At 53.6% G+C, this 20364-nt stretch overlaps 1 protein-coding gene across 1 annotated transcript; it reads right to left on the bottom strand.

Moving 5' to 3' along the window:
• Window positions 1-1429: 1429 nt before the first annotated feature.
• CIMIP2C (ciliary microtubule inner protein 2C) lies at window positions 1430-17865 on the bottom strand. The gene is made up of 4 exons (XM_063077643.1): window positions 17792-17865; window positions 4821-5094; window positions 3414-3526; window positions 1430-1574 (listed from the first exon to the last, which is right to left on the bottom strand). The coding sequence occupies exons 1-4, from the start codon at window positions 17863-17865 to the stop codon at window positions 1430-1432; spliced, it is 606 nt and encodes a 201-aa protein (XP_062933713.1).
• Window positions 17866-20364: the final 2499 nt, after the last annotated feature.

Raw genomic sequence — 20364 nt, 5'->3', positions numbered from 1 at the left:
AGCCAAGCCCTGGAATGAATTTGGCCACCACAGACACCCTTGGGGGCCCAGGTGGTCAGGGACTCTGGGACACTGGAGAAGCCCCTCCTGGGAGCCTCTGAGTGCTGTTGGATGCCCACCTGACAGCCACAGGGTTCTCTTGTTTGCACTGTGCTGGGGGTGGTGTCTAAGCGCTGGCCATAGGGGAATTGCTGTTTCAGCCTCAGGTGTACTCGAACCTTGCTGTGCTCCCCTTGCCTTTAGGCCCTGACTCACCTGCTCAGGGGTGATAGAGCACTGTTGCTTGACAGAGTCCCTCAATCAAACCCAGGAGGTGCTGGAATGTTGGAGGGGTCCTGTGGTGTGGGTACACACCTGGCCTAGGTCCCCATCCCAGGTCCTATCTAGTGACAGGCTGTCCCCATGTCCTGCCCCCTACCCCAGCAGGCAGGAGCCTCCCAGGGGGTGGGAAGCAGCAGCCTGGTGAGGGCAGACACTCCAGATCCTCCAATGCCACCCAGGCATATGGCCTGGGCACCCACTGCCAGTGCCCACTTCTAGCCTGGAGAGTCCTGAAAGAGATTTCTTGAAGAGTGGCTTAGTCTTGGGTCACTCCCTTCCATCCCTTTCTGGAAATGGCCACAGGGGTAGATGCCAAATCAGCCTGCCCATGCCAGTCTGGGCAGAATGCAGGAATGGCTGCTTCCCACGGCTTCTCCCCTCTGCAGCCACCACCCCTCTGCAGGGTCCTTCAGGATCCCAAGGACTGTGTCGTCCCTGCCCCTCAGTCTCCACATGGACCATAAGCAGCATGTGTACTGGGAAAACCAGGGCTAGGGAGTCAGAAAGACTTGGGTTCAAATCCTAGCAGTGTCACTTCCTAGCTGTGTGAGCTTGGGCAACTTTCTCAACTTCTCTGAGCCTCAATATCCTTATCAATAAAGTGGTAACACCACCTTCCTCACAGTTACCTTGTAGACCAAATGTGCCGTGTCAGGGCTCCAAAAGGAATTCCTTTCTACCTCGCACCCAGTGCGACTGTTCTAGAGTCTCTTCACCCTGATTCTCAGACATGGGGTAATTGGTCTTCCTCGATTATCCCAGTGGAAGCAGAGGGGAGGTCTCTGTGCCTGAGTGACCTGCCACTAAGACCTGGGAATCCTACACTCCTCAGCTCACCTGCCCCACCCTGGGGGAGACGGGGGAGGGCCACCAGGTAGCCGGACACTGCTTTTCCCAGCATGAATCCCTTGGGCTGAGCTTTCCACAGGCCCTAAGACTCTGAGGCCCTGAGGCTGTGTGACCTGCGGGGCTGCTTTCCTGCCATGACCAAATGACCCTGGGGCCCAGAGGAGAGGTGTGTGGGATGGTCACGGCTAAAGATTTTATTCCAAGAAGATTTTATTCCAACCTGGTCAGGGCCGGGGCTCTCAGAGCTCAGCCCCCAGTCTCATGCTCTGAACTCAAAGTAGCAGTCTCTCCTCTGCCGCTCCTGTGGAGAGACCCTCTTCCCCGATGGGAATGTCTGGTAGGTCTTCAGGTTCTTGGGGGATGCTCTGAAAAGGTGCCACTTCTTCTCTGGGCTCAGAGGAGGCCTGGAGTGAGGATGGAGCCGGTGTTATGCAGTGTGCTGGGGAGAGGGGGTGACAAGTGCCAACCACAGACCCACTTTCCAGCCCTACTGACTCTGCCAGCCACTCATCTGATAAGTCACCCTGGGCTTAAGCTGACAGTGACTTGTGTTTGCGTAATGATACAGTGGTTAAGAGTGAGGAAGTGGGCCGCAGGCAGACCTGAGATGGATTCCAACCCTAACTCTCGCTTAAGTGTACACGTGTATACATGGAGCAGTATTGGCATCTCCCTCTCAGTTTTATTTTGAGGAGTAAATGAGGCGATGCGCATAGAGCACTTAAAATGCTGGAGAAGGAGTAAACACTCAACAGATGTTATAAGAAATGATGGTGCTGCTGCTGCTGATGGTGATGATGGCAGTGGTAGCGGTGGTGCTGGTGCTGGTGGTGATGGTGGTGCTGATGATGATGACAGTGATGATGATGATGGTTATTGATAATGATGATGATGGTGATGGTGATGGTGGTGATGAAACTCCAGAAGGAGAGGGACCTGCCCCAGGCCACAGAGCTGATCATTGATCCTCTTACGCCCAACCACCGGCGTGGCTCTTTGTGTTGGGCATGAAACCATCAGCAGCAGCGTAGGCTGCCAGGCAATTTGGAGAAGGAACAGAGCTGGGGCGTCCTGGGCTCTCTGCAGCTACAAGAGGGGCTGATCATAGCCAGAACGGTCTCAGAAGGCCCTCTCTGCCTCTGGGTGGACTGGCTCAGAGCTGCCCTAAGTGGTGGAGATAGCCAACCCAGAGTCCTAGAGCTGGCAGTGGAAGACATGGGCCCCTTTCCAAGCTCTGCCAGGCCACCCAGCACAAGCCCCCAGGCCATCACTGAGCCTCAGTTTCTCTGTTTATAAAATGGGCCCATGTATCCTGCAGCGAGCAACTTTTAGAGGCAGTGAAATCAGTTTCTTTAAAAACCATTAAACTTTATGGCAACGGTTGCTGCTGCATAGATGAGGATGATGGTGAGGCTTGGGGCTCCTAAGGCGGGGAAGAGGTCAGGATGGAGTTGGAAACCCAACCTCTGCCCACCGACCTCCTGACGCCCCTCCTAGACCAGCAGAGGGCGTTGCGAGGTGGGAGGAGGAGCGCGCGGGGAGGCTCGTTGGTCCCCAGGCCCAGGCTCCAGCCACCACCCTACCCCAGCTACGGGACACCTCGCACAGACTTCTGGTCCCCCTGCCTGGGTGTCAGGAGGGAGAAAGCGCCAAAAGCGCAAGCCAGGATCATCTCTCAGGGCAGACGTGGCCTTCCGTGGGGAAAGGAGCTCTCCTGGATAAAAGCACAGGGGCGAGGAAGAATTTCATGTTTTGTTAGATGGACAGTTGGACTTTCAGGGTAAAGTCCCTAGGATAACATTTTCCAAGTCTGGACGGGACGAGAAGACTAATTCCCAGATCGATGTAGTGCCCCTCCGCGTCCACCAGAGGGCAGCAGCTCCTTGCCGCTCGCAGCAGCCGCGCCCGCCGTTTGGACTGGTGTAGCAGCAAGGCTGCCATGCGGGGGCGGGGGCGGGGGCGGGGGAGTCTGCAGATTCAGGCCAGCAAAGATTATGGATTTGTCTGCATGTTGCCGAGGAAGCGCTCTTCCTGATTCCACCATTCAGACTCCTGGCATCCTTCCTGAGGCTTCTGAAGCCCTGACTCGCTTGCTGTGTAACTGTCCCTCTCTGCACTGCAGGCCCTTTGGGGCATAGGGGATTAAATCGTGTCTCTGGGTTCTTTGTATGCCTGGCCAAGAGCAGGTACCCTGTAGATGTGTGTCTGCTGACTGCATGGATGAAGGGAGGGCAGGCACTCACAAGTCGGTGGGGACGGGGTACCGTTCCTGCTCCATCAGGGGCAGCACAAAGTAGGGGACCCGGGGCACCATGCCTGTCTTGTCTTGATAGTACTTCCGATGCTGCTGTGCCATCTACAGCTCGACCAAGGAAGAGATAACAGGTTGTTAGTGTGCAGGGGTGGCCTCAGGCACCTGCAGTCCACACCTGGCTGTACCTGGGACAAGGTGGAGGCCATCTCCCCTAGTGTCCCTAGAGGAACTCCCAGAGTTCCTGGAGCCCCAGCTCAATTACTTAGCAGCTGGGTGTCCTCTCTGAGCCTCAGTTCCTCATCTGTCTAATGGGGGTAATGACACTCCCTACATCAGCTTTGCTACGGAGAGTATATGAGACAAGGGACCAGCTAAGATAAGGTCTGAACACCCAGCCCAGCAGCTGTGCACACACCCTCTATACACGCAAGCACAAAGCACACTTGGCATGGTTCTTGCCTCTCCTTCCCTCCTGGACTAGGCATGTTCTGTACAAGAGCTAAGATGGGGGATGGGCCTTTACAGGCTCACTGCGGTGGTCCCTCAGCTTCTGAGTCTGGTGGCCTTGGCCACGTCCTCGACCCAAGAAAGCTTCCTTACACAAGTTCTCTGCCCTGGGACTAGGAGGCACCTGTATCCTTGAACTCGGTCTGGGAAGGATGTTTGCAAGAGAGGGTGATGGAGAGAATAAGGTTTCTAGCAACATGGCAGAGAACAAGCCCTCACGCCACCAGGGGATAAGGGCCAGCTCGGGCCCCTGTGTACCTGTGGCCTGCTGGCACATGTCTGAGCCAGATCCAGGGGGAGACTTTAAGAGCCAGAGGAGCAGTGGGTTGTGGGTGGGTCCCCCTTCCTTCTCCTTGCTCCCCTGAGGGCAGTTTGGTCCAGTCTGGGGCTGGGGTTAACTCAGGGCACACATTCAGGGGACTGGGGAGTAGCGAGGGGCCCGTGGGCACTAGGATCCAGATGGGTAAATACAGTAGGCTGGGCCTGGGGTAGGGGGCTTCCGTGGGGCCTGTGCTCTTGTGATTCATCCTGTGGGTGAATCTTGGGCCCTTTACTCAGGAAGAAGGTAAGCAGGGGTCCACAGGGCCAAGAGACTGGGGGGCGGGGGCAGAAGGTGAGAGCAGGAATGTCCCAAAAGGCCCCCAGCTCCTCCGGCAGTGGGCATGAGCAGGGACAGGAGCCACTGTAGCTCCTGGGGGTGGGAGAGATCAGGGAAGCAGAGTCCTGAGCCCTCCCAACTGCCCCTGGCTAAACTCGCCAGGTTTCCTGCTGGCCCAGCAGCTCCGGAGGGTGGGTGTGAGGCCTCCCCTGGCCCCAGCCATCACTCCCACCTCAGGGCAGGGGGTGGTGGGTGGGGAGGGGAGGCAGCAGCCCCAACCCGGTGGCTCACCTGGTAGAACTGCGTGAGCTGGGTGGATCGGTCGCTGTCCAGGTTGTAGCGGGTGTAGCTGGGCTTGTGCAGCCAGCAGTCCCAGGTATGGGAGCGGCTCATGAGCACCAGGTTGGGGTTGGAGGAGAAGATGGTCGGGAAGTGACCGCCTTTGCTGAAGGGAGTGTGGCTCTTCTCCATGGCTGCATTGCGGTAGTCCTGGAAGTACTTGAGGGTGGTGGTGCCGTAGGGGGAGCCAAAGGAGAAGGCCACACTGGGAACATGGCCTTGGTACCTGCAACAGCAGAGGGGGAGGGAGGCACAGATCAATGAAGGGCACCAGGGCCAGGGGCAGAACACCTGGCATCCCTTAGCCAGTCTGCAGGCCAATCGCTCTCCCTCGGTGGGCTTCCGTGTGCTCAGGGGTGGGCCTGAAGATGCAGAGGGCGTCCTCCAGCTCCAACATTCTGTGGTTATCTCATTGAAGAGTAGAGAGAATACGAGAAGTTAGAGGCCCCGGTCAATGAGATGTGAGGGGTGTTAGGTTTGTTACAGCCGAGGCCTGGTTCAGAATACCTCAGCCTTGCTCCCAACACCAGGGCCTCACCAGGTGCTATCAGAGGGCCGAGAGACCTTGACCAAGGTTCTGGAGCTCCGAGAGCTTTATAAGGCACTCTACCACCCTTTGTGGCCAAGGAGGCCCAGTGAGAGGCACAGGAGATGGGCAAGCGCAGACCCTTGGTGACACAGGCGCTCTCAAGACCCTGGGTTAAGTGAGACTCACACCAAGAGCCAAAGATTTGTTTTGCAAAGCAAGGGGGCAGTTATGGCAAAGCAAGTGGGGAGTCGGCCACACCCAAGAGCACAGGCACCAGACTCGGCAAACGCTGAGAAGATCCGAGCCTCTGCATCAGCACAGCCCTAAGGCTTCCCAATTCACCCCTCACCCTCCCGCATGTGACTTCTGCCCCATGGTGCCCTTGAAATCGCACTTGATGGGGTCACACACCGACCTTCCTGCTGCCACTCCAGTTGGCGCACTATCTTGTTGGCCCTCCTGCAGCATCGGGCCCTCTGACCCCTCTTCCTGAAGCACTGCTCGTGGTTTTTATTATGCTGCTCGCTCATTTTCTTTCGGTTTTCACCTCCATCTCTGACCATTCCTTCTCGTTGGTCCTCTTCTGCCCTCTCTTAGGCAATGATATTCCTGGCGTCTGTGCTGGGTGATGCATCCATGCCGTGGCCTTCACCATCATCCACGTGTGGACCCCGGGCCCACACCTGCAGCCTGGGAGTTCGCTCCAAGCTTTGGGCTGCCTCATACTAGACATCCTCCTTGGATGTCCCCCAGGCATGATCTCCCACCCCCACTGACCCCAACAGTTGGGACCCATCTTGGTGAAGAGTCCTCCCTGCCTGTTCACAACAAAAAGTCTGGCATTGATCTCCCCCACTTCCCATTGTCACCAGTCCTGTAGTGCCACCTGCACAACCCAAGCCCGGCCACATCACCTTTTACCCGGGCATGGCCGGAGCATCCTCATTCTCCAGTCTCCTGACTGCTCTCCCACCCCAGCCCTCCAAGCCACTTCCCACACTTCAACTGGCCTGGACTTTCTGAAGTCAGATCCTTAGCGTGGCATTCAAGGCCATCTGTGACCTGACCCTTGCCCACCTCTCCAGCCTCATCAGCGACACTACACCTGTCCTGAGGAACCACTGCAGGTCCCTAGATGAAGCTGCTCGCTCTCTCGCTCTCTCCCCCTTGCTCTCCAGGTTCTTGCCTTGTGCCTTCTGCCATCGGGATGCCAAGCCCCTCCACCCCACCCCCTCCAAACCCTGCTGTTTGCCTCCCAAATACCAAATGGTCTTTTAAGACTTGCCCGAACATCCTTTCTTCTAAGAACTGCCCCTCCGCTGGGTCTAGGTGTCCTCTGTCCCTTTGCGCCCTAAAGCCCTGCACGAGCCATTGCACCAAGTGCTGCTATTGTGTCTCCTCCCTGAGACCAGGAGCTTCTCGAGAGCCGAGTGTGGTCATGTTCTCCTTATCTTTGTGTCACCATTGTCAGTGCGGGGTCTGGCACATGGTATGAGTAGGAAATTAAAATTGCTTCTTAAACAAATGAAAAGACGAGCGGATGACGTGCCTATAGCACCGACGATGCTTACACTTGGACCCGCACTCACACACCCGAGGACCAGAGGCCACGCTCCAGGGACCTGCAGCCCATCTCTAAGGCACTTCCCCCGCCCCCACTGCCTGGCGTCTCCCTTTCTCCCATTCGGGTGTCCGAGGCACATGTCTGAACATTCTCCTTCGGAAACCGGTCCTGACCAAGGCCGCCTGGGCCTCAGTCTCCCCGCCAGCAGAATGGGCTCTGGCCTAGAATTGGAAAGCGGCACACGATTTCTTTCTTTGCAGCTCCAGGAAAAAGACAGGAAAGCTCAGCAGAGTGACTACTGACAGACCCTCCCGTGGCTCTCCACGGTCCTTCTCTGGTTCCTGGTCCCGCCACCCACCCTCAGCCGCTGTCCCTCGTGGCACCTGGCGCCCCCCACTGCCCAGCCGGAGCAGCGAGAGAGGTGGCCACGGCGCGGGGCGCGCGGCGGAGGGGAGGACCCCCACCCGCTGCTCGGGCCTTCTCCAGCCTCACTGCTCGTGTCCTTTGACTTCCTGGATGTGCTGCCCCCGACACCGGGACTCTGGTGTTCCCTAGTGGGCGCCTTTCCATCCGCCTCGGTGCCCTTCCTGCTGGACCTCCCTGCCACCAAGCTCCCTGCTGATGGCCATGCCTCCTCCTGACCTGGAAAGACGTGGGGGTGGTGAGCGCCTTGTCGCCCTCTCCAGTGAGCCTGTGTGGTCACCTTGGCCACTTCCAGGAGACAGAGTCCTCCCCTTTGCCATGGCTTGCTCCTCCTGCTTCACCCAAAGCCTCGTCCCCCCTGTCGGCCTCTGCCTGTTTCTCTCGGCTCCTTCCCCGCCACCGATAGACATGCACGAGCCCTTCCTGGACTGCAGGACCCTCCAGTAGACCTCACTGTCCTCTTGCTCCTGCCCTTTCTCTCCCCATCTCTCTAAGGAACACTCTGTGCCTTCTGCCCTTATTCGTTCAACTGCTGCTCCTTCCTGACCTCCCTCGGTCTGACGTCTGACCCACCACTCAAATGTGAACCTTTTCTTTTTAATTAAGGTCATATAAGATCATCCAGTAGCCACTTCCAGCATCCTCAGCCCACACTGTCCCGGCAACCTCTGCACGGATGGACAAACTTCTTGGGAAGAAAACATAAGCTGAGAGGTAGCAGCAGCATTCCGAGAGTACGTTGTGCTGCAGATGAAACTTAATAAACAGATAGATTCAATAAATTAAAAAGTCAAAGGTACACCGCCATCAGGAGGCTGCCTCCCTTATCCTCTCGAGTCCTCCCGTGGAGGGAGCTCCGCGCCTGCAGGTGGAGGAGCTTGGAGAGGTGAGCTGGGGGGAAGAGATCGGGCTGCCTGTAGCCCACCTGCCCTCCTCCTTGTCCTTGGAAGCGAGGAAACACACATTGGGTGCCCCTCCATGGCCTGAGGCTTGGGTGGAGACTCAGGCTTTCAAATGCAGGGAATGAAAGAGACGCTGATCACCAGGTGCTGCCAAACCCCAACAAAAAGATAATAAGGCAACAGAATGAAAAGGGAAGCAGGACTGTCCACCACATCCTACAGGGAAAAGAGCTTGACCCGAGCGCATCCCACGGGCCACCGGTGGTCGCTCGGGCATGAAGCCATCCTCTCCTAGCACGAGGGGACTCAGGAAATGAAGCACTCACACTGAAATCCTGCAGGGCAGGAGATGGTTCAGAAGAAAAAACAACTCAGTAACGAACAGCCTCTGGTAGAATGAGGGGTGGCGAGCGTTGAATGGACTTAAATGCAGAATTAGGAATAGCAGCTAAGTGAATGGTGGTTGCAGAACAGAATGTAAATGTTAGAAAACCTGACAAATAATTTAAGCAACCAAAATCGGGGGGGGGGGTAAGAGGGGAGATGGAAATACACTTACTAAGAATCTCTTTAAATCAGAGACAACACGTGGCATCGAACATTGAAATGTGTGATTAAAAACACTACATAATGACTCTACCCCTTTAATGGATCTCTCTCTCTCTCTCTCTCTCTCTCTCTCTCTCTCTCTCTCTCTCTCTCTCTCAGAGGGATCTTTTAGGAACTAATATCTCTGTGATGAATTGACATTTATCTAAAGTCTACCTATTCTTCTATTCTACTTTAGCTTCTTTCTCTTTAGTTAAGAACTATTAAGATTAAATTTCATGCTTTTCATTTTAAAATAGCAAATATGGCATGGTCACATTTTTATCAAATTGCCTTTGTCTATCTTTCCATGTACCTGTCCATCCATCACTTCACCTAGTCTTTTATCTGAATATGCACGTAAAGAGAAACCCAGAATGAAGTTCACCACATGCTAACCCTGGTTAATACTGGGTGTTTGGATTTGGGGCAATTTGTTGCTTCTTTCTTTGTACACATTTCATCTTTAAAAAAAGAGAGTTGGAGGGCATTAAAAGTTTCATTGTTGGGAACCTACTGTGTGCTGGCACAGTGCTAGGTGCTGGGAATATAATCACCCACCACACTCAGCCGTCCTTCCACAAGCCTACGCCTCACTCTGTAGTTACTGGGTCGTGGGGTGCATGTGCCAGGTGCCATGCTGGTGCCAGCTTGGACACAACCAGCTCAAACCCAAGCTGGACCATGGTCAATGCTACCAAACCCAAGGAAGGAAGACTCATTCCTGTGGGTGGGTGATGGAGTTTGGATGTATTGTCCCTCCAAAACTCACATGGAATTTTGATCCCCAATGTGGCAGTGTTGGAAACTGATTGAGTCATGGGGGCAGATCCCTCATGAATGGATTAATGCTCTCCCTGGGGGAGGGGGAATTAATGAGTGAGTTCTCGCTCAATTAGTTCCCACGAGAGCTCTTGCTTAAAAGACCCTGGCACCTTCTCTCTCTCTCTTGCTTCCTTGTCACCATGTGATCTGCTTGTACCGCTGGCTGCCTGCCACTTTTCCGCCATAAGTAGAAGCAGCCTGAGGCCCGTGCCAGATGCAGCTGTCCCAGAATCGTAAGCCAAATAAACCTCCGTTCTTTATAAATTACCCAGTCTCAGATAATTCTGTTATGGCAACACAAAACGGACTAAAACAGTGGGTATTGGTGGAGCTCCATGAAGGAGTCTCCCCTGGGGTAAGGCTTATGAGGAGAACCTCAGAATAGGGGGGCAGACCAGGGATCTGGCTCCTTCTCTGGCTCATCTTCTAGGTGCTGGAGTTGCCTCAGGCTCCTCTTCTCTTTTCAGGGGCTCTCTCCTCTGGAGACCTCCTCCATGCTGACTGCCAACACCTCCCATACACTGAAGATACCCAGCTCTGTGTCTCCAGCCCCAATCAGTCTCCAGGCAGCAGACCCACAGGCCCAGCTGCCCACACAGGGCTCGCCACGCCTCAGACTCAGCACGACTGAAACTCGCCTGCTCCTCCTCCCGTACATCCCTGCTTAGTGCCATCCCCCATCCATGCTTCTCCTAAGCCTGAAACCAGGACTCAATCACCCTGCCGCCCTCCTTTCTCCGTCACCTCCATGTCCACCCCCTCCCTGAGTCCTGCTTAGCCTCCCTGCGTAGCCACCTTCCCACCGCCCCCTCCATCCTGCTGCTACAAGCCTCCCTCTTTGCTCACCAGGACAATCTTGAATGTCCTAGCCGGTCTCCTAGACCAAGTTTCACCCCCTCCAGCCTGCAGTCCACACTGACTCCTCTCGTCATGTCCATACAGGCACCCTGGGTCCCAACAGCATTACTCACAGACTCAGGGCCACATGCTGTCCAGGCCTCTGAGCCTTTGCATGTGGTTCCTCTACCTGGAATGCTGTTTCTGCTCTTGCTCACCTGGGGACTGGCCACTCACTCATAAAAAGCCAGTGCTCTCTGTTGACTTCCCTGGCCACAAACCCATACCTAGTATCTGTCCTCACTATTAAGGTTATCATCCGTCAGTCCATACTCAGACCACATTGGCTTATCTCCTCTGCTAATTTGTGTTCTTTACCCTCAGCATCTGCACAGCACATGACACATGACAGTGTGCTCAGTAAATGTTCACAGAAGGAGGGAGAAGTCCAGAAACCCCAAGACATGATATCCTGGAGTGCTGTTTTGAAGGGGGCTGGGCTCTGATTGGCAGAGTGCATGCTGCACGAAGCATCCCACCCACAGGGGCGTCGGGCTCCAAAGAAAGGAGCTATAGAAATGTGACGTGTTCTTGTGCTTCTCTTCGCCACCCCCAAGCTTTCTGCCATGGTCCTCCTCTGCTCCCTGCCTTCCACCTTCTCTGAATGCCGAGATATTTGCATCCCAATAGAATAGAAGCCATCTCCTCCGCAGTCCTCCTAAGTTCTGTCTGGATTCCGTTGGAAACTTGCTGCTCAGGCAGGGGTGTGTGTGTGTGTGTGTGTGTGTGTGTGTGTGTGTGTGTGTGTGTGTGTGTGTGTGTGTGTGTGTGTGTGTGTGTGTGTGTGTGTGTGTGTGTGTGTGTGTGTGTGTGTGTGTGTGTGTGTGTGTGTGTGTGTGTGTGTGTGTGTGTGTGTGTGTGTGTGTGTGTGTGCGCGCACGCACACGGGTGCCCATGTTCACATTATTTAGCACTCAGCAGGCATGCCTTGGCAAGCTAGGTCCATGTCCCTTGTATGCACCTGATTCATGTGCCTTGAGAGGACTCCATGTGGCTCCACGGTAGAGCCTTCTGCAGCCTTGTTTTTGTTGGTCTGTGGCAGGCCAAGGTAGAGACAAATAGGAGGGAATGGAGGGTTTTATAATGGGGCATGGAACAGTCCTAATGGCAGCATCTGACGCCACTACCCCTCCTCCTTGACCCCTTCACCTGCCCCTGCGTCCCTCCATCCACCTGCATAGCACACCAGCCAGGAGACAGTGCTGAGCTGGGCCCCTGGGCAATGGCCACACATGGATTCTGAAGTCCGTGTGGGGTACCGTGTGTACAGGGAGCAGTTCCTTCCCTGCCTCTTAATAGCATTGGTTGGCCCCACAGCTAACATTAAAATTAATTACCACTAGCCAACAGGGATCCCATGAGCAGCCTTATTAACTAATTAACTTGTTACTAATCAGCATGTCCCTGTTCCACAGTGCATCCTCTTCCCGACAACACTTCCTACTGAGGACAGTTCTGATCAGATCCTTCCCCTGGGGAAAAACCTTCAAGGGCTCCCATTGCCCATGAAATTAAGAACAAACTGGGTGAAGTGCTCAGGGCCCGCCGTGGCCCAGACCTCTGTGAGGCCTCTTTCCAGCCTTATCACTCACTTTCATGTCACAGCTTGTGCACTCCAGCCAAATAGGCCACTGGCTACTTTGAAAGTGTGTCCTGCCAGTACCTCCACCCCATACCTTTTCTCAAGCCATCCTCCATCCAGAAGGCTCTCCTCCCCTCCCCCACTGTGATCGTATCCATCCTACAAGGTACATTTCAAATGCCCTCTTTCCCATGGAGCCTCTTCTGACCACCCTATGGACCCTGCCTGTCCCCTCCATTGAACTGTCTTTCTTCTTTGTACCCCTCTTACGCCTCAGTTCACATTCTGTTGTATTCTAATGATCTGAGCCCTTAGAATCTTCTATCTTTCTGAATTATAAACTCTCTAGGGGAGAGGGCTATGTTTCACTCATATTGCATCCCTGGCATTCCCAGCACCCAGTAGATGCTCTGTAAATATTTGTTGAATAGAATTGACATATGGAGGCACATTTTTAAGGGCTGGTCTTTCTTCTGGAGAGGAGAGTCCCTGTTACAAAACACAGGTCTCCAGGGGACCCTGACCCCATATTCTTAGGGAGCTCCCCAGTTCTTCAAGGTTGTGTGGGAGCATCAGTTACATACAAAACTGCCCCAGCTTCTTTGAAGACACCAGAGGTGAATTCCAGAGAGGAGATAGGGAACTGGCCTTGGAGTAGAGGTCCTGGGAAAGGGATAAGGGAGTGCCACGGCTTATGAGTCTTCAGGAAAAGAAGATTCTGCAACAGAGAAAGGCAGAGGAGTGGCCAGAGGCCCTCTGAGTGCCCGAGAATACGGTGTCTCCAGGGGGAAGAGAGGAGGGTTGCCTGCAGGGGCAGGGCCTGGAGGTAGAAGGACACCTGGGGCTTTAGCCTTCATTTTCTGCTTCTGTATGTTGGGGCTTGAATTGGGGCAAAGCCCTGCTCCCTCGGCTGGGGGTGAGAACAGATAGAAAGCAGCCGAGTGCTGTGCTTTCAGTCAGACCTCTCGGCCTGGGAGATGGGGGCGCTCAGGGAACGCCCCAGGAGGGAAAGTCCCACACTGGGGGCCTGCAGTGGATTGATTTATGTCCCCCCAAACTCACTGAGGCTTGAATTGTGTCCCACAAGTTTTACGTATTAGAAACTTAGCCCCCACTGTGACTGTTAAGAGGGTGGGAAATCCTACTATGGTAATTGAAAGGTGGAGCCTTGAAGAGGTGATTGGATTGTAGGACCATGCTGCAGTGAATGGATTAAAAATGGTGGTCATGAGCGTGGTTCTGAAGCCTTTAAAAGAAGAGGAGAGTCTCTCTCTCTTGTTTTCTCTGCCCTCTCTGCTTCCACCATCTTGCAATGTGAGGCCCCAAGTCACTGTCGCCACCACCAGATGGACTTTGGACTTCCCAGCCTCAGAAACTGTAAGCAATGAATTTCATTTTTCTTTGTAATTACCCAGTTCATGTATTTTGTTATAAGCAACAGAAACAGACTAAAACAGGGCACCTTCTTTAAAATGTTTAGGGAACAGGCCCATACTTAACACTTTAACAATGGTCCTCGGTATTGCAAAGGGCCATAGAGCATCTCAGACGAGCCCTTCTCATCCTTGGTCACACCTCAGAATCACCTGGGAGGATTAAAAAGTCCTGATGCCCAGGTCCAGCCCAACTAATTACATCGGAATTTCTAGATGGAGCCTGAGCACAGCGTATTTGTTACATCAGAATCTCTAAATGGGGCCCGGGTATGGGTATTTGTTAAAGCTCCCCAAGAGATTTTAACACCAGTGTCTGGGCACACAGGGTCTTCTTCACCCTCCTGGGGAGGTGGCCTTCGTTTTATACCCCAGGACTCACTGGTCTGTCTCGGGGGCTTCACCTTCAGTGCCAGGGCCTGGGCTGAAATGAAAGGGGCTTTGGAAATGCAACTGCCAACCCTTCCTTCTCAAGCCCTGCCAGACCCTCTCCCCCTGCAGGGTGAGGCCACATGCCGGAGGAGGCTGGCAGCTACAGGCAGTGGCGTGCTGCAGGCAGCTCTCACTGGTTTACACCGACTTCAAGAGAGCCAATTGCTAAATTTTTTGAGGAATTTGTCAAGTCTGTAGTTAAATAAGCCAGTATTAAAAATTAAATTATATAAAATTACAATAAAATTAATTATGTTAGAAATAAAGGTAATGAATACTCAAAACTCACCATCTCCTAATTATTTTACTACACTCTACTATAGTCTGTGCTCTTGAGGTTATTTACGTCTCCTGCATCTGGACAGTGAAAATGCTATGCTATGGTGTGCTGTTGTGCATCCCTTCCTGACTCCGCATCTAGGCAGAGCCGATAGTTTGAAATCAGCCATGGCGGGAGTATTTATACCACAGATACAGGGGAATGTTACAAATCAAGGCTTTTTTCCTCCAGAGAGCTGGTTGTTAAACATCTACCAGCACACCACTGGGTGTGCATGTCTGTTGTACAGGGATTCTGAGGATGGGGACACAGCCACCTTTGTGGGACCACCCTCCTGACAATGGCAAGTGTGGAACATGTGATTTTAGGGGGCTGAGGCCCCTGAGGCCTAGACCCAGCTCAGTGGCAGATGGAGGGAGGGGTGGGGCGGGAGCCGCTGGGCAGGAACGGTGGACATGCAGGCAGTAACAGTCTGGGCATGACTGCATGCACATGGCAGGTCAAGTGTTTGCACTGAGAGCCTGGTGAGGTTTGGCAGGAGGCAGAGAGCAAGGGAGGGATGCCACCCAAATCTGAGCTGCGTGCAGGAGGCTCAGGATCTCACTGAGGCCACTCTTATCCCTTAAAAAGCCTTATAACCACAGGGACTCTGACCCAAGAGTTACCTGCCTGCTTCAGGGATGGCACCCAGGCCAGGCCCATGCCGGCACTGCCTGTGGCAAGGTGCCTGGGAGCTGTGCGACCTAGGAGTAACAAGGGACCAAATAGAGCACCCTGGTCAACTAGACTGAAGACCAGCATCCTCGTATTCTGACATTGTCCCACAGTGCTTAGAGTCAGGCCCTGGACACAGTAGGGATCTAACTAATGCTAATAGCTAACAATGATCAAGTGCCAGACTTTATGCATGTTAGCTGATTTAAGCCTCCTCTACCCTCCACATTATTAGTATACCCATTTAACAGACAAGGTAAGTGAGGCATAGAGAGGATCAATAACTTGACCATGGTAAACAGGTAATGGAGCCAGGATTCAAACCCAAGCACGCTGACTCCAAAGTATACCTCTTAATGTCTACTCCATGTCCTCCCTGCTGAATGAGGGAGGCAGGGGGAGAGGCTGCTTGAGGACTGTGGAAGATATTGGGGCAAGCCGGGGTGTTCAAGCCATGAAGCCTTGGTTTGGCCACTTATTTGCTGAATGACCTTGGGCAAGCTGCTCGTTCCTCATCTGGGTTGTTGGGAAGATTTTTTTAAAAACCAAAACTTTGTAAAGGGCCAAGCGTAGTGCCTGGCACGTGGTTAATGCTCATACTTGGGGGCTCATGTTGTTACTACTGGGCATCAGGGACCTGGTTCCATCACCAGTGTGGGGCTCAGGCAGGCCCCCCACACTCTAGGCCTCAGTGACCACATCTGGAACAGGAGCAGGCTGGGCTGCATGATCTCGAAGGTCCTTACCAGTGTGAATATTCTCTGCCTCTATGAGTAAAACTGGTAAGGGGGGGTGATTTGAGTATTGCAAGACACCGGCTGCAATTTAATTTCCTGTGATTAGTGTTTGAAAAGATACACAAAAATGATAATTATCTAAGTGTGGCAGGGAATCTTGGATTCTTTCATAAAGTTAACAAAATTGCCAGTGAGGTAGATTTCAAAACATAAAATGACTCAATTCATTCCTTGTCAATGGGAATCTTTAAGGAGAGCACATCACTCTCAGAAAGATCCAGATGAGAAAGCAGCAGATACAGGATCGGCTGTTAAACTAGCCCAAGTCCAAGCTTAAAGGCATATTTATGATCCATTCATTATGATTGTTTCTAAATCAATCGCAGGACAGAGAGCTCAGGAAACTGCAGACAAGTGGCGTGAGTACCGAAGCATCCGGACGGAGTGGGGGAACCGTGGGGCAGGGTTTGAGGAAGCCCCAGGCCTTGCCCCATGGCAGCAAATGGTCAAGGAATCAGGCAGTAGATGAGACTATGGGAGGCCCCCCAAAAATGTCCATGTATAAAACTAAACCTCATGATAAACACCTGGAATGTGCTGTAAACACGCTATCCAAGGCTGCAATGGCGGATTTGAACTAATCTTCATGTGTTTACATCAGACTGGGAGCCCCTCGAGGGCAGCCCTCACCTGTTTGCCTTGGTCTTCCCGGAAGCTTTAGCATAACCCCTGGCACATCCCAAGCACTCGACATGTCATTATCAAGTGAATGCCTAAATGAATGAAAGAAAAGGCAAATCCTAAGTCACCTTTTCTAACACCCCTGGTTTGGCTTCAGGAAACTAAGGAAAGCTGGTAAATCAGCTTTGGCTGGTGGGAATCGAAGTAGCTTTTGTGCTCTTCAAGGCCCGGAGAAAGGGTCCTGTCCACAAATGGTTTGAGTTAAAACTAGGGCACCAGCTCCTAGTTGCTGCACAGTCTCCAGAATGATTTTAACATTACAGCCAAAACAACCCAAACTTTATACAAAATACACAGAGGCCTTTTCTTTATTTTGCAGGCTGTTGAGTTTGCAGGAGAGAGCATGTGTTTTGTTCTTGAGGTTTCTCCACCCATTTGGAGACCCTGCCTGCAGCACTCTCACTTCACTGATTTCATTCATTCATTCTGTGCAGATTTGCTGATACTGTGCAGGTTGCTCCTCAGAACCCAGTCCCTGCCCTCAGTGCCCATGCTGACTAGTAGGAGAGGTAAGACAATCTTACACCCTGGAGGAGGAGTTTGAGAGTGGAAACATCAGACACTGTAGGAGAAAGGGCCAAAGAACGAATGGGAGAGAACAGTCAGACTTCCATCTTAGAAGTTTAGAATTTGAAAATATCCAAAGAAAAGAAAGGTAGGCATGACCCTGCATTTGAAAATAATAGAGCAAGGCAGCTCTCAGGGCTGGGGCTGGGAAGCTTTCGATGCCAAAATTCTGTGAGGATAAAGTGAGATCAGTGAAAGGACCGAGCGCCAGGCCGGGTGGCGAGTCCACACTGCTAACCATTAACTACCGCCCATCCTGCCTTGCCAGATTCTTCGAGTGGGCAACCGCCCGGCCTCCTTCCCTACTTCCACCAACAGATACTGCTCCTGCCCGGACCCTGGGGCCCCGCACCTCGCAGGGGTGCCCCCTCCTTTCTGGGGCTTCTCCGAGAACCGACCCCTCAGCCGTGCGCCATCCGCAAGAGGTCGCGTTACCCGGGCTGGTCGTGGCCGGCTGAGCGGGGACCGACCTCCTAGAGAGCGGAGCCCGCGCCCGTCCCCTGCCTGCTCCGAGAGCGCGCGGCCACCCCTGCGGCCGGCAGACCACCGAGCCGGGTTACGACTCGGCGCCGCACGCTCCTTCACCCCGGAGGCCCGGGGGCGCAGGTTCGGCGACAGAGGACGGGCTGGCGGGGGAGAGGGGCGAGGGGCCGCCCCCGGGGACTCCGACGGTCGGGTTCAGGTGGGGCCGGGTGCGCGGCAGCCTTACCCGGGCATGAGGCCGGGGGGCACGTAGGCGGCATTGAACTCGGTCAGGAGGGTGCCCGCGCTGCGGGAGGCCATGGTGGGCGCGGCGAGCGCGCGGCGAGCCCGGGCGGCCTGGCTGTCGCCCGTCGGTAACAGCCCGCGGTCGCCCGGCAACCGCGCGCCTGGCAACGCGAGTCTGGCCCGCTGCGGTCCCCGCGTTCCGGGGCACTGCGACCTCCTGCGTCCCCTCCCTGGAGCAGCCCACGAGGCGCTCGCAGAAGATGCCTCCCCGTCTCCAAGTGCTCTGCTGTGTGACCCCCGCAGATCGCCCTTGCACCCTCCTCGGCTGTCACATCCACGCATGGGCTCAGCTCTCCGCTGACCGCCCGCCGGGAGGTGGGATGGACATGGAAACTCGGTACAGCGCCCGGCTGGATCCATCCTGAAGATCCTTCTATCCGCGGCAGGAATCGCGATGACCCAGGCTGGAAAGCTATGGCGGGAAAGGAGAGGCCCGGCCCTGACTTTGGGAGGCGCACAGAAAGCAGCTGCCCCCCCTCGGCTCAGGCCCAGGAACAGGAGCAGCCGCAGGGGCCCCAGGAGCCATCCCTCCCCAAGGCTGCCCTAGCGCCCCAGTTCCGTGGGTGCTCCAGGAAGGGGCTCCACGGTGGGCTCCGCTTGGCATGGTTGCCTAGGACCCTCTGTAGTGCGTGTGTGTTGGGAGGAAGGACATTTTTCTCCCTGGGAACCCCCTTCTCACCTCATCCTTCCCCTTAAACTACTCCATAAGAGTAGTTGCCAAAATACGGGGCAGAAAACAAATCATGAAAAGTCTTAGGAGGTGATTTACATTTGTCCCCAGTTCTGGAGTTCATTCTGGCTCCGGAAGCAACAGGGTTGTTTGCCCCGAGAGAAAACCTTCTAAAGGCCCCTGTGAGGTTTGCTTTAACTATTTGGGCCCCCACATCCTGGTTTCTCCAGCGACCCTTACACCAGCCCTAGGAGGTGTGCAGAACAGGGCCAGGGCCTTCGGATTTTAATTGGGAGGAAAGGGTGTGGTGACAGCTTCCGAGGTGCCAGCCTCTGTGTGACTTGGCCCCAGACCCTGCCTCCCCAGCTGCCTATGCAGCTACCCCAGAATCACTAAGGACATGCTGCGGTTTGCCCCCTCTCTCCAGGGCTCATTTCTTCCCCTCTGATGTCAGAAGGAGAGAAGCATTGACTTCACAGTCGGACTCTGTAGATGGCAGCTGGTGAACATCACAGACGCAAATGGAGTTCACAGGATGCTGTTGCCAACCAGCATTCTCCAAAGACTTTCACTAATGGATAACGATGAAATGGGGGGAGCCCCAGGCTTTCAAAATGTGCACGAAGCAGAGAACTGAGGCCTGGTGGGGAAAAGGAACTGCAGATGAATGAGTGGTTGCCTTCAGTGGGAGGAACCTCCATGCCCTTCAGAATCCAGTCATGTCTGTATTTTTCTAAGTTCTCCTTGGGGAGCACATGCTACAATTATAAAAACATTAGTAAAAGTTTCTAGAAGAGCGACGCTCGGTTCAGGTGTGACATACTGCAGGAAGGCTTTCCCACAACCGCCAACCCTGGATGGGGTTGAACACTGCTGCCTGCCCCATTCACAGCTCCCATCTGGCTCTGCTCCTGGCCCCATCACTCTGGATCCCTTGTCTCTGCTCTAGTCCACCTATCCCTTCTGCCGGGCTCTGGTACTGTATCATATTCACCCCCAGCATGGCACTGGAAGGAATTCAGTAAATGTTCATTAGAGAGCTACCAAAATGCGTAATAGAAATGAGAATGGAAATTAGAAAATGGGGTCTGGCTTAGGTTTCAGAAGGGTCAGCTGACTCAGCCGAGGCCTGCTGAGTGGAATTGCTACCATTTCACAGATGTGGAAACTGAGGTTAAGCAAAGCTCAATTACTTGCCCAAGGCAGGTTCGTGGGTGTTTTCCTAAAGATGCACAGGACTGTAAGAGGCCTCATGAAATTCACCTCCTCAGGAGAGACCAAGCCTTTCAAACACAGATTGCCTGATGACCTCGTGGATGGAAAATTCCAATGAATTTAGTTTTGGGAAAAAAAAGAAGCACATTAAATTCATCTGCTATTTTTTAAAATGGTAGGCATTCACTTGTATTCAATAAATATAATATTCTAAAACATTCTTTAATTCAATATGGTTAGATAAATGTGAGAAAGACAAGCAGGAATTGGGGGAGGAAGGAGAAAGAAGGAAAAAGAACATAAATAGAAAAAAATAGGGCAAAATAGTAAGGAAACATCTAGAAGGAGAGGAGGGGAGAAGACTCTTGGGACATCCTGCAGGTCACTCAAACCGTAGAATTCAAAAGGAATCATCTCTTGTCACCACACTGTGGAAATGTATTCTTTCTAAACCTTCGGACTCTGTTTCTGACAGGTCACTGAGCTTATCCTTTTATCCTGTCAACATTAGTCGGCTGTCCTCCTACCCGGTAAAGCTATCTATCCTTCTAAAGCAGGACAGCGTTTGAGGCTCTGGGGTGCAAAGATGCTGTGCTCCGACCTCCCCAGGGTCAGTGGGGGGACAGGTA

Source organism: Cynocephalus volans, chromosome 14 (assembly GCF_027409185.1).
Source record: "Cynocephalus volans isolate mCynVol1 chromosome 14, mCynVol1.pri, whole genome shotgun sequence".
NCBI lineage: Eukaryota > Metazoa > Chordata > Mammalia > Dermoptera > Cynocephalidae > Cynocephalus > Cynocephalus volans.
This window is presented reverse-complemented; position numbering and strand designations above follow the sequence as displayed.